The sequence below is a fragment of the Lutra lutra genome, chromosome 17 (genome assembly GCF_902655055.1).
Source record: "Lutra lutra chromosome 17, mLutLut1.2, whole genome shotgun sequence".
NCBI lineage: Eukaryota > Metazoa > Chordata > Mammalia > Carnivora > Mustelidae > Lutra > Lutra lutra.
In genome coordinates, this window is record NC_062294.1 from 3,222,627 (window position 1) to 3,239,415 (window position 16,789).

Here is a 16,789-nt window from a genome sequence, read left to right on the forward strand (position 1 = left end):
CGCTCGACAGCCACATACCCCATGCCTGGTACTTCCTGCCTGCAACACTGGTGTAACCCCTTTTGCAGCCTGAAGACAGGCGCAGAGTAGTGCCCTGTGTTCCCACGGTCACCCTAGCTCGCGGGTCCCCTGCCCCTGCTGGTGGAGTCACTTGGGTACTTTTAAAGATCGTGGCAGCCCCAGGGGGCCCGGGTGGCTCAGTCAGTTAAGCATCCGACCCTTAATCTCAGCTCATGTCTTGAGTTCGGGGTCATGAGTTCAATCCCCAAGTGGGACCTGGAACCCTTAAAAAAAAAAAAAAGTGAAACGCGCTCTGGGGGTGGGGTCCTCCCCTGGTCATTTTCATACTTCCCACGTGATTCCCAGTGGGCAGCCAAGTGGGAAAGCCACGCCCCTCGAGGAAAGCCACTCCCCTCGAGCCGCGGGGAGGGGCGGAACCAGGTTTCCGAGGAAGTCTGGCCTTGCCGCACAGCATCTCCCCATTTCACCCGCTGGGAAGGCCAGTCCTGGAGGCCAGGGTTTTGGCAGATGGGCCTGCTCTAGACCGGGGACCAAGAGCAGAGCGTGCCCCAGAGCAGGGCCCAGTCAAAGTCAGGTGACCTCCACCTGCTGGAAAGCCTCCCTGTGGCATCCCAAAATGTTTCAGTACTTCTGGGGCGCTGGACTCTGCTCCCCATCCCGTGCTTCCTTGGGGCCTGGCCCCCTGGAATCCCAGCCAAGCCCACCCCTTCAGGAAATGGGTTTTTAATGGCCTGAGGCGGGCACATAATTAACAAGTAACAATTCTGGCCTTAGCACAAATGAGCTCCTTGTCTGGGGCAGGGTTGGCATTTGGTTTTAATCCCCAAAGTAGGCTTTATCTCCTGAGAGCTTTTTCCCTCTTGCTAGAGGCTGGGCAGCCCCCACCCTGGGGGGGGGGGGTGGATTTGAGACACGCTGGAGTCCTGCCCTCCTCCTTTCCTCCCTCCTCCCAACCCCCCTCCTCCCCTTTCCTCTCCTCTCCGCCTTGAGCATCTCTCCAGGGCCCACTGAGTGACCTGATGCTTCCTGATTAAGAATGTGGGCTTTGTCGCCAAGCTCCCAGAACCTGTTAAAATGCAAATGTGGGGCCGCGGGAGGAGTGTGGCTCTTCCCCATTAGCATTTTATTTTAGAATTTGGGAATATTCGAAGAGGAAGTGGCCTTGGAGAGGGAGCAGGGAGGCTCCCTCCCGTTACAGATAACAATAATCAGAGCTTCCTTTTGTGGCCAGCACTCCATGAGACGCTCTTTATGGATGATTATAGAGAAAGCTAATAAGGATTGAGCACCCTCTAGGCCCCGGGCTCACTAGGCAAGTGCTTGACGTGAACTCATTCATTTCCTCAAGCCCAGCACCCCGATCTGAGGTAGGGACGGTCACTGACAACAGCAGCCAGGGCTCGGATTTTGTACTTGTCTTTGGCGTTAGGCAGGCTCAGGCTTTTCGGGTTCTGTTACTGCCTGTTAGGACCTCAGGCATGTTCCAGATCCACACTCCCTGACTTCCGGATGTTACAGAGCAGGGACTGGCGGCCCACAGCCCTTGGGCCCGCTGCTCATTTTTGTCAATGAAGTTTTATTGGGCGGGGGCCCGGGTGGCTCCGTTGGTTTCAGCATCGCCTTCTTGGTATCAGCTCCGGTCTTGATCTCAGGGTGGTGCGTTCCAGCCCCATGTTGGGTCCCTGCAGTCTACTTTAAAAAAATAAAAGAAGAAAGGAAGCAAAAGAAAAAGTTTTATTGGAGCTCAGCCCCTCGCTCATTGACCTACTGTCAGTGGCAGCTCTCCTGTGACGATGGCCAAATGAAGCAGCAGGAGACTGCAGAGCCTCTAAAGTGAAAGTTCTTCCCACTGGCCCTTTCCAGGCAGTTCGCGGGCTCCATTGTGTAGCACCGTGGTTATGAGGAGCGCCAGCGGTCAGGGTCAGACAGACGCGCTGTCTGCCGAGCTGTGCAACTGAGGGTAAGTTCTTCTTCCCTCTGGTCCTCAGTCTCCACATCCATGAGATGGGTCTGCTTAGACTTCTCAGCTCAGTGGGAGCCGTGAAGACCGACGGAGAAAGCACCCGTCACGCGCCTGGCCTGCGGCGAGTGGCCCGTAAATGCGGCCGTGACAGGTGACAACAGGACAGCCTCCTCCGGCTTGTTTTCCTGGGCCTCGCATTCTGGCCGGTCCTTCTTTCCACCAGGTTGGCGGCCGCCTCCGTGGGTGCTCCCAAGGGGCGTGGAGTCTGGTGGGGGAGACACGGCCTCTTCTCGAAGAACTGACCGGCCTGGGTGTTTCAGAGTGCGCCACCCAGGGAGGAAGTAGGGTCGGGGTTCAGGACGGGGCGGAGGCTGGGGCATTGCCTGGGAAAGCCCGTCCAGGCTTGAGTTGGTGTGAGTGAAGGAGGAAGCCGCGCAGGGAACGGCGGCTGAGTTCCCCGGAAGGGAGCAGGCCGTCCGCCAGCCGCCGTGTCGTCCTCTCCCCGGCCCACAGACGTGGGTCCAGCCACCCCGTTTTGTCAGTGAAAACAGGAAGTCAGAGGGAACACAGTTTGGAGAACAGCCTCACTCCTGACAGCAGCTGCGGGCTCAGGGGTTCTGTGAGTCCCTAGAAAGACGCATAGAACTCGCTGGAAGTCCTTGTACTCGTGGTGATGATTTATTACAGGGAAGGGACACGGATTCCAATCGGCCAAACCGAGGAAGTGTGTAGGGCAGAGTCCAGCGAAGTTCCGGACAGAGCTCTCGTCCTCTCCGCAGAGTCCCAGATGTGTTACGCTCTTGGAGTAGACGTGTCACACACACAGATACACACACACACACACACAGTGGTGCCAATCAGGGAAGATCGCCTGAGCCTCAGTGTTCAGAGTTTTTACTGGGGTTTCTGGGCTGAACTGTGTCCCCCCAAATTCATATGTCGAAGTCCTAGCCCCCAGGACCCTAGCATGTGACCTTATTTGGAAATGGGGTTCCTGCAGATGTGACGAGTTAACAAGAGGACATCCTAGGTGAAGTAATAATCCAGCACGGATTATTATGGATTTTAATCCATGACCCAATATGCCTGGTGTCCTTAGGAAAAGGGGACATTTGGATAGAGACTCACACGCAGGGAGAAGCCGTGTGAAGACGAAGGCAGAAATCGGGAGATGTGTCTGTAAGCCAAAGGACACCAAACTTTGTCCACGAACCACCAAGAGCAGGGGGAGAGGCATGAGACCCGGTCTCGCTCGCGACCTCAGAAGGAGCCAGCTCTGGCGGCCCAGTGCTCTCGATGTCTGGCCTCCAGACTAGGGGAGAGTGAGGTCCTGTGGTTGGATCCCTACAGTCTGTGGTCCTCTGTCACGGCAGGCCAAAGGCACAAACACATTGGGACTTGATTACAAAGGCACAGTTGACTGCCCATGAGGCATGTCTGTCTCCAGTCCCTCTGGGTGTCACTCCGAGTCCGTGTGGCTGGACTGTCCAGTGTGACGAGGGCCCAAAGGCAAACAAAGGCTCTCCTGCCAGCATGGCAGCCCAGGGGCTTGGCCGTGGCCTCCTGGAAGCCGAGCACGAGGCTCCTGACCACGCAGAGCAAGCAGCTGGCCTGCATTAGAGCCAGTGGGCTCACCACTGTGCCTGCTGCTGCTGTGGCGGCTTTTCCGAGCACACAGCCCGGGTCACGCTGCGGATGGGCCAAGAAATTGGCCTGATTCCATTGCTTTAGGTCACCTGATGGTCATGCTTTTGTAGATTCGAACAGGCTGTCTTTGACAGTCCAGGCATGAGCTGCCCATCAGAGGAGCACCCCTTCGGGGACCAAAGGTCACCCTGAGAAGCCCCCTGTGATTTTCCCACAGCACAGCGGGTACGGCCTTCCCACTGTGCACCTGCTGTCCCTTCCTCCTCCTGTGGTCGGGGCGAGCTCTGTGGCCTGCATCAGCTTCCAATTCCATATGACAAATTACCCTCAAACTCAGTGGCTTGAACATGTATTATCTCCGTGTCTGTGGCTTGGGAATTCAGGAGCGACTGCGCTGGGGGCCTCTGGCTCAGGGTCTCTTGTGGGGCGACATTTAAGCGGTCAGCCAGAGCTGCTGTGTCGTCCGAATGCTTGGCTGGGCTGGAGGACTCCCTGTCCTGGTGGCTCCCTCACAGGGCTGCTGGCAGGAAGCCTCAGTCCCTCATCACACACCCCCACGCCCAGCTGCTTGCTGGTCCCGCAGCATGGTGGCTGGCTTCCCCCAGAGCCAGAGGGCAAGGAGGAAGCGTCAGTCTTTTGTGACCTTGTCTTGGAAGTCCCACGCCATGCTTTCTGTCATATGCTGTGCGAAGGAATCCATGCTGAGACCATCTACACGGGAGGGGAGGCAAATCAGACTCCACCTCTAGGAGACAAGCTTGAGAACCACGACCCCTCCCCCAGGGGCCATCAAGGAGCCGCAGGAATGACAATCACCCCATTCCCCAGCTCCTGCTGGGACAGGGACCCAGATACCTGAGCGAATGTCATCCCAGTCCGGGGCTCTTTGGGGTGAAGAACAAAGAGGTGTGGGGTCTGGAGGCAAGGATTTAACACCCAGTTCAGCAGTGCCCAAAGGTGTTTCTCATTTCCGGTTGACAGCCCACCACTTGCCCTCTCCCAGGCACTGTGTGGGCCCAAGGGAGACCAATGAGTGAGACACTGGCCGCCCTCTGTAAAGGGAAACAGAATTAAGAACTAATGTTTTGGTACAGTGTGATCAGTGCTGGAGGAAGATGGATGAGTGAATCGGGTGGATGGACAAAGGAGGGAGGGATCGTATTTGCTGGGACAGCTTCCCCGAAGGAGAGCCTATTTTGCTGGGCTTTGAAGGCTAAGTAGGAGCGCATTGCCCTGGCAAAGGAAGAAAGAGCATTCCAGACAGAGAGAGTAGCACGGGCAAAGGCCCGAAGGCATGGGGAACTCAGGGTTTTGGGAAACTGTGAGCAGTTTGGGGAGTGCAGGCAAGTGGCGAGGAATGAAACTGCAGGTAGTTTGGGCCAGATTGTGAAGGCTGGCGTGATTCATGATCAGCGTTTCCCAAAATGTATTTCAGAACTCATGGTTCTGTGAGATGTTAACAGGCATCCCTTCCAAAACAGACCCTGAGGTGACTTAAGTTCAGGAAGCCCAGGGTTAAGCTCTATGAAAGCTGCTTCCCTGTTGCAGGACTTCTCAGAGCCTTTAATTCTCCAACATGCATGAGGATCTCTAAGACAAGGATAGATTAGATGGGATCCAGTCAACACTGAGATATGTGGTATTCCCAAACTTGTGTGATCATGGAACCCCCTTCCCGAGGGAGTCTCAGGAGGCCAGCGTTCCGGGGAACACACTTTGGAGCCACCGCTTATAGCTGGGTGGTCAGGAGGAAGTGAGGGTCCCACAGGTATGTGGTATGATCGGGTTTGCAGTTTCCTGCGGAGAGACTGTTTCGGGGTGTGGGAAGGGAGGGAGAAGGAGAGCAGAGATGCTGAGGGATGGCACCCGCGGGCTTGTCCCGGGTTAGGATGGCTCGGGGGTCGGAGGGTGAAGTAGAAAAGGGAGGCCTTGCGGCGGACACTCTGCTTTCTAGCGCATCGTGTTCCGCTGACTCAGGGAAGAATGGAGCGAGGCGTGTAGTGCGGGTCAGCGGGTGCCTTTCTGTCAGCTGGAGGTCTGTAACGGGGCATGGCCGGGTCCCCTGAACCTCACTCCGGCAGCCCCAGGACCACAGATTCACCAATGGGGAGGAAAAAATGGGCAGATTCCCGGGAAAGCACAGCCTGCCCAGACTGACACAGGAGGACACGGGGCACCTGACCAGCCCTTGTGGTCGGAGACATGGGGGGAGGTACTGGGGGCCAGGCTCATGTTTACAGCCCTGTTCTGGGCGCCCCCCGCTCTGGGGCCACGTTAGTGAACAAAGCCCGTGAAACTCGGTGCTCTGCCTGAACGAGGTAGGCGTGGACAGGTCATCCTGTGGCCCCGTGCCTCAGCGACCCCTTGTGTGCAAAGCGGGGGCCAGCAGACCTCCGGGTCCTTCGAGAGGAGCGGCGCTGAGGGAGGGAGGCAGGCCACCAGCCCCGCCAGTCCCCAACGCCCGCTGATGCTTGTCTCCCTGTCGTGTGTGTGTGTACGTGTGTGTCCCACGGCCCGCCTCCTCAGGCTTTAAAATGTGTGGCAGCAGCGGCGGGAGCAGCCATGACGAGGCCCCCGTCCTGAGCGACAAGCACCTGGATGTACCCAACATCATCATCACGCCCCCGACCCCCACGGGCATGATGCTGCCGCGGGACTCCGGGCAGACAGGTGAGGCCGCCGGGCCGCCGCTGCCCAGTGTGTCTGGGGGCCTGGCTGGGGACAGCTCGCGGGGACCCCCCTCTTTGTGCTGGGGGGGTCTGAGCTCACGTCCCCACCTGCTGGGGTGGGTTAAAAATTTCTGCTCGGATCTGCGTCCGCGGCCCTGAGGGTCCCTCACATGCGCTAGCCTCGGCGAGACGTGGCCTATCGAGTAATTCACTCGACAGCCCCTGCCAGCAGCTGGGGCGCCTGATGGATGGGGCTGGGCGGACCCAGCAAGGTAATGGATGGAGGTGCCTTCCCGGGCCAGCTGGGGACGGGGGCTTCGTCTTGCCGGCCACAGCAGCTCAGCTGGACAGGATAGCTCGGGAACACACCATGTCCGGGCCCAGCTGCTCCCCGGCCTTCGAGATGCTGCTCACTGCGGGAAGTGGGCAGGAGACAGACCGGTTCCCAGAGAGAGGTGCAGCCCCGGGCCCCGGCCTGGGGACATTGTGGACGCTGTTGGAGCCAGTGGGGTGACTTGTTTGTTCATCAGAGAGATTGATGGGGCCACGCCTGTGCTCAGTGCCGAGGCTGCCGCTGCGAGGAGTGAAAAGTACTGATGTTAGCGGTGGGCGGTTTCTCATTGAGTTCTCAGGGTAACTCCGGGCTAGGTCCCGTTTCCATCCCCGTTTTACAGGCGGGTAGAGTGAGGTTCAGAGAGGTCGAGACACTCGCCATATAGCTGGTCAGTGTCAGGGTTGGGAGTCAGGGCCGGCCGTGTGATCTGGCGCTCGCCCTGTGGCGTCCTCCTGGCGCCCTCCCAGTGGCCAGCATCAGTCAACAACCAGCCAGGGGTGGGGTAGACTCTTCTGTAAGTCCTGACCTGCTCTACCAGGGCAGGTGATTGGGGAGAAGCCACTGGACCCCCTCAGGGCTGGGCCCTATGCAGGGACTGGTGCTGGGCCATTCCAGTAATGACTCACCGTGGGTCACCTTCCCGTGTCACCTTCCCACGTGCCAGGTACCAGGCTGAAGACTTCTCACAATGTTTGTTCTCCTGCCAACACTGAGGGCTGTGAGTAACGCCCTTTTCTCTAGTTTACAGATGGGAACCCTGAGGTCCAGAGAGGGACAGTGACTCACCCAGGGGCACACAGCAAGGTGGGAGAAGAGCTGGTCTCTTGTTCCTGTGTCCAACTAGAGAGCTCAGTGCAGACAGCAGAGACTCAGGCCCTTTGCTCTGCCATTAGGCTCCCTGCCCTGCCAGCCTTGGTGTCTCCATCTGTAAAATGGGGTCATAACTACCTTCCTTGCCCCCAGGGCCAAGGTGAATGTGGGGAGACTTAGGGTTACTTTACTAGGTCAGAGTCCCTGAGCTCAGAGGAATTCCAAAACCCCAGAAGGCCCCTTTGAGTGCAAGTAGCTCCAGGGCTGGGTCAGCGCAGAGAGCCTGTAGGGCCATACCCTCCAGTCCTACCTGGCCGGGCCCCATCCCTCTGCCTTTCCCCTTTCAGAGAACGGAGGCATGGGATAAAGGGCGCAGACCTCGGGATCAGAAGCCCTCACTTCGGTCCCTGCTCTATGACTTAGCACCTAGTGACACTGAGCAAGAGGTACTACGTCCCTGAGGCTTGATTTTCCCATCTGTAAAATGGTGCCTCTGACAGGTTGGGAGGACCGGGGACAGGACAGACAGGGTCTGATGTCATGCCCTGCACAGAGGCTATGTTGTTCATGTTGTCACCAGTGGCATTTAGAACAGGAGGAAACCACCAGACCTGGGTGACACCTTATCCAGTGCTCCTGGCTCCAAGGGATTGTCAGAGACCTGGGCCTCCCCAGGCGGTGAGGGTTTGGGCCTCCCTGCCCGGCTTGGAGCAGGTCTCCACACCCACCGCTGGGCCTCAACTTCCCATCTCTGGGACGGGGCATCGAGGTATGGACCTCCAGTGCAGCCCCGGCCTTGAAGGCACCTCCCTCCCAGGAGATGCTAAGCCAGGGATGGGGCCCAGGGGTACAATCCGAGGAACCTCGGCCAGGGCCGCGGGCAGGCTCTGCGTTGGGTGTGGGCTGAGGGTGCGTGGGGAGGACCCACGAGAGCCAGTGTCACGGGGTCGGCCCCCTTACTTGCCGGTATGTGGGGGGAGCTCAAGGTGGTGGACAAAGCGGAGAGCCCAGAGGCTCTGGCCCTGGAGCTCTGTGGGGAAGGGAGCCGGAGGCGGTGAGTGCCCACCCAGATGCTGATTCCTCCTTTTCCTCCTAGTATGGCTGGAGGAGACGGGGTCGTCCCCAGAGGATGGAGAGATAGACCCCGAGGCCTGAGGAGGAGGCACAGGTCGGAGAGTGTCCTCACACCCCGCTCCAGCCGCCCCAATCCACATGTCCCTGGGGCCGTGGCTGCCTGGGACAGATGCACCGAGCCCGCTGGACACTGGATGGGAGAATGAGGGATTCAGGAGCCCGACCGGTTGTGAGGTGGCAAATAGAGCGTGGAATCCGCTGGCCCCAGGGCCATGTTTCCCAGGCCCCGCTGAGCGGACCAGACCAGACCCTTCACGCCATGCGGTCATGGCAGCGGCTGCCCCGGGGGGCGGGGAGAGGCTTTCTTCTGGACAGAGTCCCCTCCCTGAGCCCTGGGCCACACCGACGGGTGTGCATGAGGCCAACACACACAAGAACTTGCCGAGCGGCCGCTCCATTTTTTACACGTTGTTTCACAGACTTCCAAGCAGTACAGAAGGTGATTCGTAATTCCTTTTTTGCGTTACAAATAAAGGTCGTCTGTCACCATCAGTGAACCCCACTTCTTGGGCCCGGCATCGTCGATGGAGCGCACACAGGTGCAGAGGTGAAGAGAATTGCTTCCTGCAGAGGGAGGGGTGGGGCTGGCCGTGGGGGGGGGCTTCGGATAGTTGTGTCCCCCCCACTCCCGCCCCCGATTCGCACACGGCCAAAGAAGCCTGTGGTCCAAGGCGTGGATTCTGAGTTACATGGGCCGGAGTCCCAGTTCCGTCCTCGCCAGCTGTGGGGTCCTAGTCATGATACATCTCTAGGACGGAGAGGCAGGGGGTCTGGGTTCAGTTTTGTCAAGAACATGAAATCGTTGGTGTCCCGTTCCCCTTCTAGACGGTTCTGATGGTGGCCTCTGTGTCTGGCTTCCCTCAGAGGCTGTGTGGCTCCCCCTGAGTTGTCCCTTTCCCAAAGCAGCAAACCCTAGAGCAAAGGCTTGTGGGGAAAGACTTTATCTGGAAGGTGATCCGGGGCCACACAGGGAGTGGGGAGGGACCTGCAGTTCAGGAGGGACCCCAGGTCCACTCTTGGGTTCAGGAATTCACCAGAGGGACTCAGGACTCAGAAAAGCCACTCGGGCTGCTGTGTTTATGGTTTCCTACAGCGAAAGAATGTAGATGACAATCCTCAAAGGGCAGAGACGACAAGGGTAGGGCCCAGGAGAGAGCACACAGGGACGTCTCGCAGGCAGCATTTGGCTTTCCAGCCTCCAGGATGACGCACGCTCTGGGCAGCGCCAGCCAGGGCAGTGCCTTGAGGGTGGGGAGGGGGGTCCGTGGTTTTCCCTGGGGGTTGGCCACGTAGACACGGCTGGCTGCCCACACAGTGACCTCAGTCCCCAACCCCTCTGTAAATCACACCGTCAGCCTGTTCTGTGAGGCGGAGGCTCCAGGTAAACAAAGATAGTCTTATCAGGCAGGACATTCCTAGAGCCTTGAGGTCACCTAGCAGGAGCCCAGAGCAAAGGCCAAAACTCTCTGGGGGGGTCTGCTCGCTCCCTCTCCACCCCCCCGCCCCTCCCCCAGTGCCTGCTCCCTCTTAATAAATAAATACATAAAATCTTTTAAAAAGCAAAGACAAGATTCCAGAAGGCAGTGACACTGTCGCATTGCCCACGTGTTCCCAGAGCTCACCCACGACAGGTGCACGAGGTTTCTGTGACTTCGCGCTGTTCTGAGCACATCGAACTCATAGGAGTCTCTTAGAGGAAACTCCTAGAGGTATTAGTCAACGTGCTTTTTTGCTTTGACATTGCTGTGTAACAAACAAGCCCCACTCGAGGCTGAATGTGTACCCACCCCCCACACTGGCATGTTGAGACCTAGTCCCCAGTGTGATGGGCGGGGGGAGCAGGGAGGTAACCAGGCCATGCAGCTGCAGCCCTTGGGAATGGAGTGGTGCCCTTACAAGAGAGACCTCCGAGACATCCCACCATGAGAGGTCATGGCCAGCTGCGTCCCGGGAAGAAGGCTGTCACCAGACGCTGGAGTACTCGTGCCTCGATCTCAGACTTCCCAACCTCCGGAAACGTGAGAGAGAACATTTGTAGCAACCCAGAGAGACTCAGCGACACGTGCTCCCCAAACTCGGCTTAGGTTAGCGAACATCGATGTCCCGCTCCCTGGTGTTTGGGTGGGTGGCCGCGAGGAGCTGGGTTCACAGCGGCTTCGTGTGTCTCCTGTTGTGGCCAGCCCCTCCCCAGGGTGCTGTCCATGAGGGTGCTGTCCACACGAGTGTATTCACAGCTCCTGCTTATCACGTGGGGCCCTAGTCCCCCGCTTTGGGCACCAGGGGGTTGCTGGGCCTCAGGGCTGGGGCTGGGCATGAGCCCTGAAGACCGACTAGGTCCACAAGCCCGGGCGCGGCAGGAGCCCCACAGCTCGGAGGCCTCCAGCCCACTCAGCAACCTGCTGTGGCTAATCCCGGCTTCATCCCAGGCTTTTAGTGCCCATGGCAACAGCAAGAGGGCTGCGAGCTGGAGCCCAGGCAGGAGGGGCTTGGTCAGAGGCCGCCCAGTCCCAGGAAGCTGGCTCTGGCTTTCTCGCAGGGCAGAGTGAGTTTCCTTGCTCTCATGGCGCCCAAGGTGTCCGTGCCAGTCCCTGGCTTTGTGCTTCTTATACCTAGGACCTCCTCCTCGGTGAAGCCAGCATCCTTAGTAACAGGAGAGAGACCTTTCCTGGGGACATCTGCATCCCCAAGCTGCAGCAAACACCATGGCACGGCCCAGCACCCGTCCCTAAGCCTCTGCCTTCAAGTGTGCTCTGTGTCCCCACAAGGGAGGGCCGAGGTGGAGGGGGCTTGCTCAGTGCACGCTCTTGCCCTGGGAGGGCTTGCACGAAGGCAGCAGGCCCCCACTGTGGCTGTAGCATCCCCCATAGGAGCTGTAGAAAGAAGGGGGGAGTGGGTACGAGCAAGGGCTTTGGGGTCAGCAAGACCCACATTGTACTGTGTGACTTTGGAAAGTCACTCAACCTCTCTGAACCTTCTTTTCACCTGGAAAGTGCGGATAAGATGGGGAGATGAGGATTCAGTGAAACAGTCTCCATAAAATCCCTCCTTGGTACCTGGCAGGGATCAGACAGCCAGTCCGTGGTAGTCATTCCAATCAGGCTGGTCACCAACCCCTCTGGGCCTCCGTTCTCAGCTGGGGAGTGGAGACAATGTCCGGGGACCTGAGGATTACGTTGACACTGAAGGTATGAACGTGGGGTGGGAGGTGAGAGTGGGGTATCCAGAGCCATCCACCAGGGATATGTGCGGGGGAGCTAGGGAGCCCAGCGTTCCAGAACAAGCAACTGGGGCTTTCTTGGGAGTGGGAGCAGGTGGGCAGAGGACTCTCAAGGTCAGCTCGCCCTACCAGGGTACCCCCCTTTGGATAGATGAGCACCCCCTGCCTCCCCCTAGTGCCATGCACTCTGAGGAATGTTCCGGACTACACTAGTGCTTCTCACGCCTAAAGCTGCTCCCCATTGGGCATCTGGTTCACACGCAGATTATGTTTTCAGAAGCCTGGGGCAGAGTCTGGGACTGACGGTGGATTCCTGCTTCCCAGCCTGAGCCCGGTCAGTCCCTGTGCCCCATTTATCAGCAGGGGGCCTCGAACGGGTGCTCTGCGTCCCTGAGTCTCAGTTTCCTTGATCTCCAAGTGGGGTTGATAACTAGGCTTTGGGGGAAGATTAAACGAGGGAACACGCCAAACCCAGACTAACATGTGGCATGGGACCGAGAGTCCTCCAGAATGTTCGCGGGGACGTTAGCACAGCCGCGTCGGAGAAGACCCACCAGGCCCCCCCATGCGGTCACAACCACCTTTGTGGGCTTGACCCTTCACGACGTAGCCCGGGGCGCAGGGAAGCAAGAGCGTCTGGTCCCGCCTCCCGGGCAGACCTCGCCGGCCACTCGCCGCTGACAAAACCCGCCGCCGTGGTAGGAAAACAAGAAAGGAATTTATTTCAGTGAGGCCGACACCCAGAAGACAGGGGACTAGCAGCTCGAAGGCTGTCTCCAAAGTGCCGAAAATACTTCCAGTTTATCTAAGGAAAACATGGGGCAAAGGTCGGTGGGTGCGTGCTGGCCGGCAGTGAAGGTCAAATGCATTGTGGTCTTGGGTCAATCACGAGAGACCTCGCAGACGGAGGGCGGGCCTTATCACTTGACGGGGGAGCATCTGCTCCCATCATGGGATGCTGTGCCGGCAGGGTCTTCCACCGGAGCCCAGAGACGAGCTGGAGAGGAGAACCCAGACTAACACGCCGGAGGTCTGGGGGCCCCGGCTGACTCAGTCGCTGGAGCAGCAATTCCCGACCTTGGAGCTATGAGTTCAGGCCCCACGTTCAGTGTGGACATTACTTAAAAATAAAAACTTAAAAAATAAAAGTCTGCGGCCAGGGTGGAGGCCGCCGAATTCCTTTTCCAATGAAAGGTCTGAGGGGGTGGGGGTAGGGTGGGTGCCTCTTCAGGGCTGGTCTGGAATGATGACTTATGAGCCCAAAGCACGGCTCCCTGACTCCCCCTTCTTCAGTCCGCTCTTCCTTGAATACACCCTGGGAGAAACGGACACAGAGGTCTGCACTATATTTTTCATTTACTCTTAATGCCGAAGTCGTGCATACGATTAAAGGCAACCACAAAAGCGCGTTGTGAGTGACCCCCCTCTCCCCGACACCCCCCCCCCCCCCCCGCCAAGTGTGGGTCTCGAGGTGTGGCTCGGAGCTGCTGGTCACTGGCGACGCAGAACTAGACCGACCTTAGCAGGTCTGACCCCTGAGAAGGCCGGTTTGCCCCAGTCCTGGCGTGTCCCGGAGAAGCTCCCAGGTTCCAGGAGGTACGGGAACGTTCCAGCCCACAAGACGAGGGATTCGTGCTGTGTGTCTCCAGCAGGGGAGGCTGGGAGGGGAGAAAAGTGTGAAAGCAGATGGAAATGTAATGTTTTAATGACAGCAGCAGATGGCAAAAAGACACAGAGTGTATTCGCACCATGTCAGACCCATTTGAGATCGCCCGCCCGGCTCCGAGGAGATGTGCGTGGGTGGCTGGTGGGAGGGCTCCCCCCGCCCAACCCTGGAGCCCTGTGAGCTGCGGGGAGGGTCACACAGGCCCGCAGGAGGGGCGGCCGCCAGGAGCCACAGGTGGATGGGCAACTCCCTTGGCCACCTGGGGGCTGCCGGGCTTTTATGGGCCGTGGTGGACGTTTATGGGCTCTGGTTTCACACAGTCTCTACTCCGGGACCCCTGGGGCTGCCCGAGGCCAGGCCATGGCCAAGGCTCACCTGGGCTTCTGCTCACAGCTTGGCTGCTGGACCGCGGCCACGCCCACCGCGGCCACCAGAGTTCTCGTACCTAGAACGTGAGTCTATTCTTGTCCTCCCTGACCGGGCTGGCGTCCCCCAGAGGACCTCCCGTGGAGCTCACGATCCTGTTCACAGGCCCCGGAGAGCTGACCCCCCGCCGGTCCTTCCCGCCTTGCTTGCCCAGCGCATTCTGCAGGGAGAACCGCACCTCGTCGTGGGCCGCCGCCAGAGAGGAGCCGTCCCTGGTCCGCCATCCCAAGCAGCGGGGCCCAGTGGGCCGGAGTGACCGCTGGCGCATGAGGACATGGCTCCCGTGGCTGGGATGCAGACTGGGAGGTCAAGTAATCAACGGCGGAATGAACACACTCTGCGGATTGGACCCCAGGTCCTGCCTCAACGTGCTCAGCCCAAGCCCCAGGACCCCAGACCCGACGTAGTGGCTGACACCTCAAATGCTGTTTCCACACGGGGCTAAGTGGCCCCCCCACTGGACGGGGCAGTGGTAGGACACTTCTGGCATTGCAGAAAGGTCTGTCATTGACCTCTGTCATTGCGGCTTTAAGGTCTGAAGGCCAAGGTGCCCTTTCCACCCCGCCTAAATGCTGCTGTGACCAAAAGTACCACGGTGCCGACTGTCCTGAAGGGGGCAGTAGGTTCAACCATGAGAGTGCGTGGGGGCCTGCGGGAACCTGGAGGAGAGATTTTTCTTTTAAGTAATCTCTACACCCAACGTGGGGCTCGAACTCATGATCCCGAGATCAAGAGTCACATGTTCCACCAACAGAGCCAGCCAGGCACCCCAAGACTTTTTTTTAACAGACCTTTTTCCCCCCCCAGAATAGTTGTTTTTTTTTTTTAATTTATTTATTTGACAGGCGGAGATCAGAAGTAGGCAGAGAGGCAGGCAGAGAGAGAGGGGGAAGCAGGCTCCCTGCCGAGCAGAGAGCCCGATGTGGGGCTCGATCCCAGGACCCCAAGACCATGACCTGAGCTGAAGGCAGAGGCCTTAACCCACCCAGCCACCCAGGTGCCCCTTTCCCCAGAATAGTTTTAAATTTGAGGTGCCTGCTCAGTCAGTTATGCATCTGACTTCAGCTCAGGTCACGATCTCAGGGTGCTGGGATGGAACACTGCGTCAGGCTCCTGTCGGCACTGAGTCTGCTGGTCCCTCTCCCTCTGCCCCTCCCCCCACTCATGTGCATGCTCTCTCTCTCTCTCAAAAAAATAAAATTTAAAAAAATGTTAAAAAGAATAGCTTTAGATTTATAGAAAAGTTGCAAAAATAGTACAGAGAGGGGCGCCTGTGTGGCTCAGTCGTTCGTTAGGCGTCTGCCTTCAGCTCAGGTCATGATCCCAGGGTCCTGGGATGGAGCCCCGCATCAGGCTCCCTGCTCAGCGGGAAGTCTGCTTCTCCCTCTCTCACTCCCCCTCCTTGTGCTCCCTCTCTTGGTGTGTCTCTATCAAATAAATAAATAAAATCTTTAAAAAAAAAAAGAATCTTATAATAAAAAAATAATAATACAGAGGGTTCCCATACAGTGCCCACCCAGGTTCCCCTTAACCTTACTTCCTCTGGTCTATTTGTCAAAATTAATGAACTGATTTTGATACACTATTATTTTTTTAGGCGCAAGACTCTTTTTTTTTTTTTAAAGATTTTATTTATTTATTTGACAGAGCTATAGAGAGAACCAGAGAGCACAAGGAGGAGAACGGTAGAGGGAGAGGGAGAGGCAGGCTCCCCGCCAAGCAGCGAGCCCCACGTGGGTCTCCATCCCAGGACCCCGGGATCACCCGAGCCGAAGGCAGGTGCCCAGCCAGCTGACGCCCCCGGGTGCCCCAGGTGCAGGACCCTTTCCTGTCCAGCTAACAGACAGTGCGGTGTCAGTTTCAGGTGTGCGACACAGCGATTCAACACTTCCGCCCGTCACTCTGTCCTCCTCTAGACAAGGGCACCCCATCATCCCCATCCCCCGTGCTACCCATCCCCCACCTCCTCCCCGGCCCTGTGTTCTCCAGAGTTAAGAGTCTGTTTCTTAGTTTTTCTCTCTCTTTTCCCCTTTGCTCATTTGTTCTGTTTCTTAGATTACACGCACGAGTGAAGTCATCGGTATTCGCTTTTCCCTGACTTATTTCACTTCGTGGTATACTCTCTAGCTCCAGCCGTGTCGCCGCAAATGGCAAGATTTCATTCTTCGCACGGCCGAGTAGTGTTCCGCTGTGTGTACACGCCACCGCCGCCTCATCCGCTCGTTAGCCTCGTGGACACGTGGTTGGCTTCCACAGCTTGGCTACTGAGCACAATGCTGTTATAAACACATCCCTTCCAATTGGTGTTCTTGTATTCTTTGGGTAAATTGTAGTGTCATTGCTAGATCATATGGTAGTTCTGTTTAAAAATTTTTTTGAATTAATTGATTTATTTAAGTAATCTCTACATCCAGTGCAGGACTTGAGCTCACAGCCCTGAGATCAAGAGTCACACGTTCTCCCAAATGAACCAGCCGGGAACCCCTCTATTATTTTTTTAAAAGATTTTATTTATTTATTCAACAGAGAGAGAGCACAAGCACAAGTAGGCAGAGAGACAGGCAGCAGGAAAGGGAGAAGCCCGCTCCCCGCTGAGCAGGGAGCCCGATGCAGGGCTTGATCCCGGGACTCCGGGATCATGACCTGAGCTGAAGGCAGATGTTTAACCGACTGAGCCACCCAGGCGCTCCTATTTTTAAATTTTTAATAAGGATTTTATTGATTTACTTACTTATTTGAGAAAGCAAGGGAGGGAGAGCATCAGCACGTGTGTGAGTGGGGGAGGGGCAGAGGGAGAGGCAGAGAGAATCCTTTTTATTTATAATTTTATTTATTTGACAGAGAGAGTGAGAGAACATGACCCAGTGAGGGGCGGGGTAGAGGGAGAGGGAGAAGCAGGCTT

General features: G+C 57.5%; 1 protein-coding gene across 1 annotated transcript in view; it reads left to right on the top strand.

The window, feature by feature from the left end:
• C17H16orf74 (chromosome 17 C16orf74 homolog) overlaps positions 1–9,070 on the top strand; it is a 30,068-nt gene extending 20,998 nt beyond the window's left edge. Inside the window, exons 3-4 of the mRNA XM_047711433.1 lie at positions 6,158–6,301; positions 8,541–9,070. Of these exons, the coding sequence (XP_047567389.1) occupies positions 6,158–6,301; positions 8,541–8,599 (203 nt within the window). The 3' untranslated portion in view covers positions 8,600–9,070. The remainder of the gene's footprint in view (positions 1–6,157; positions 6,302–8,540) is intronic.
• The last annotated feature ends 7,719 nt before the right edge of the window (positions 9,071–16,789 follow it).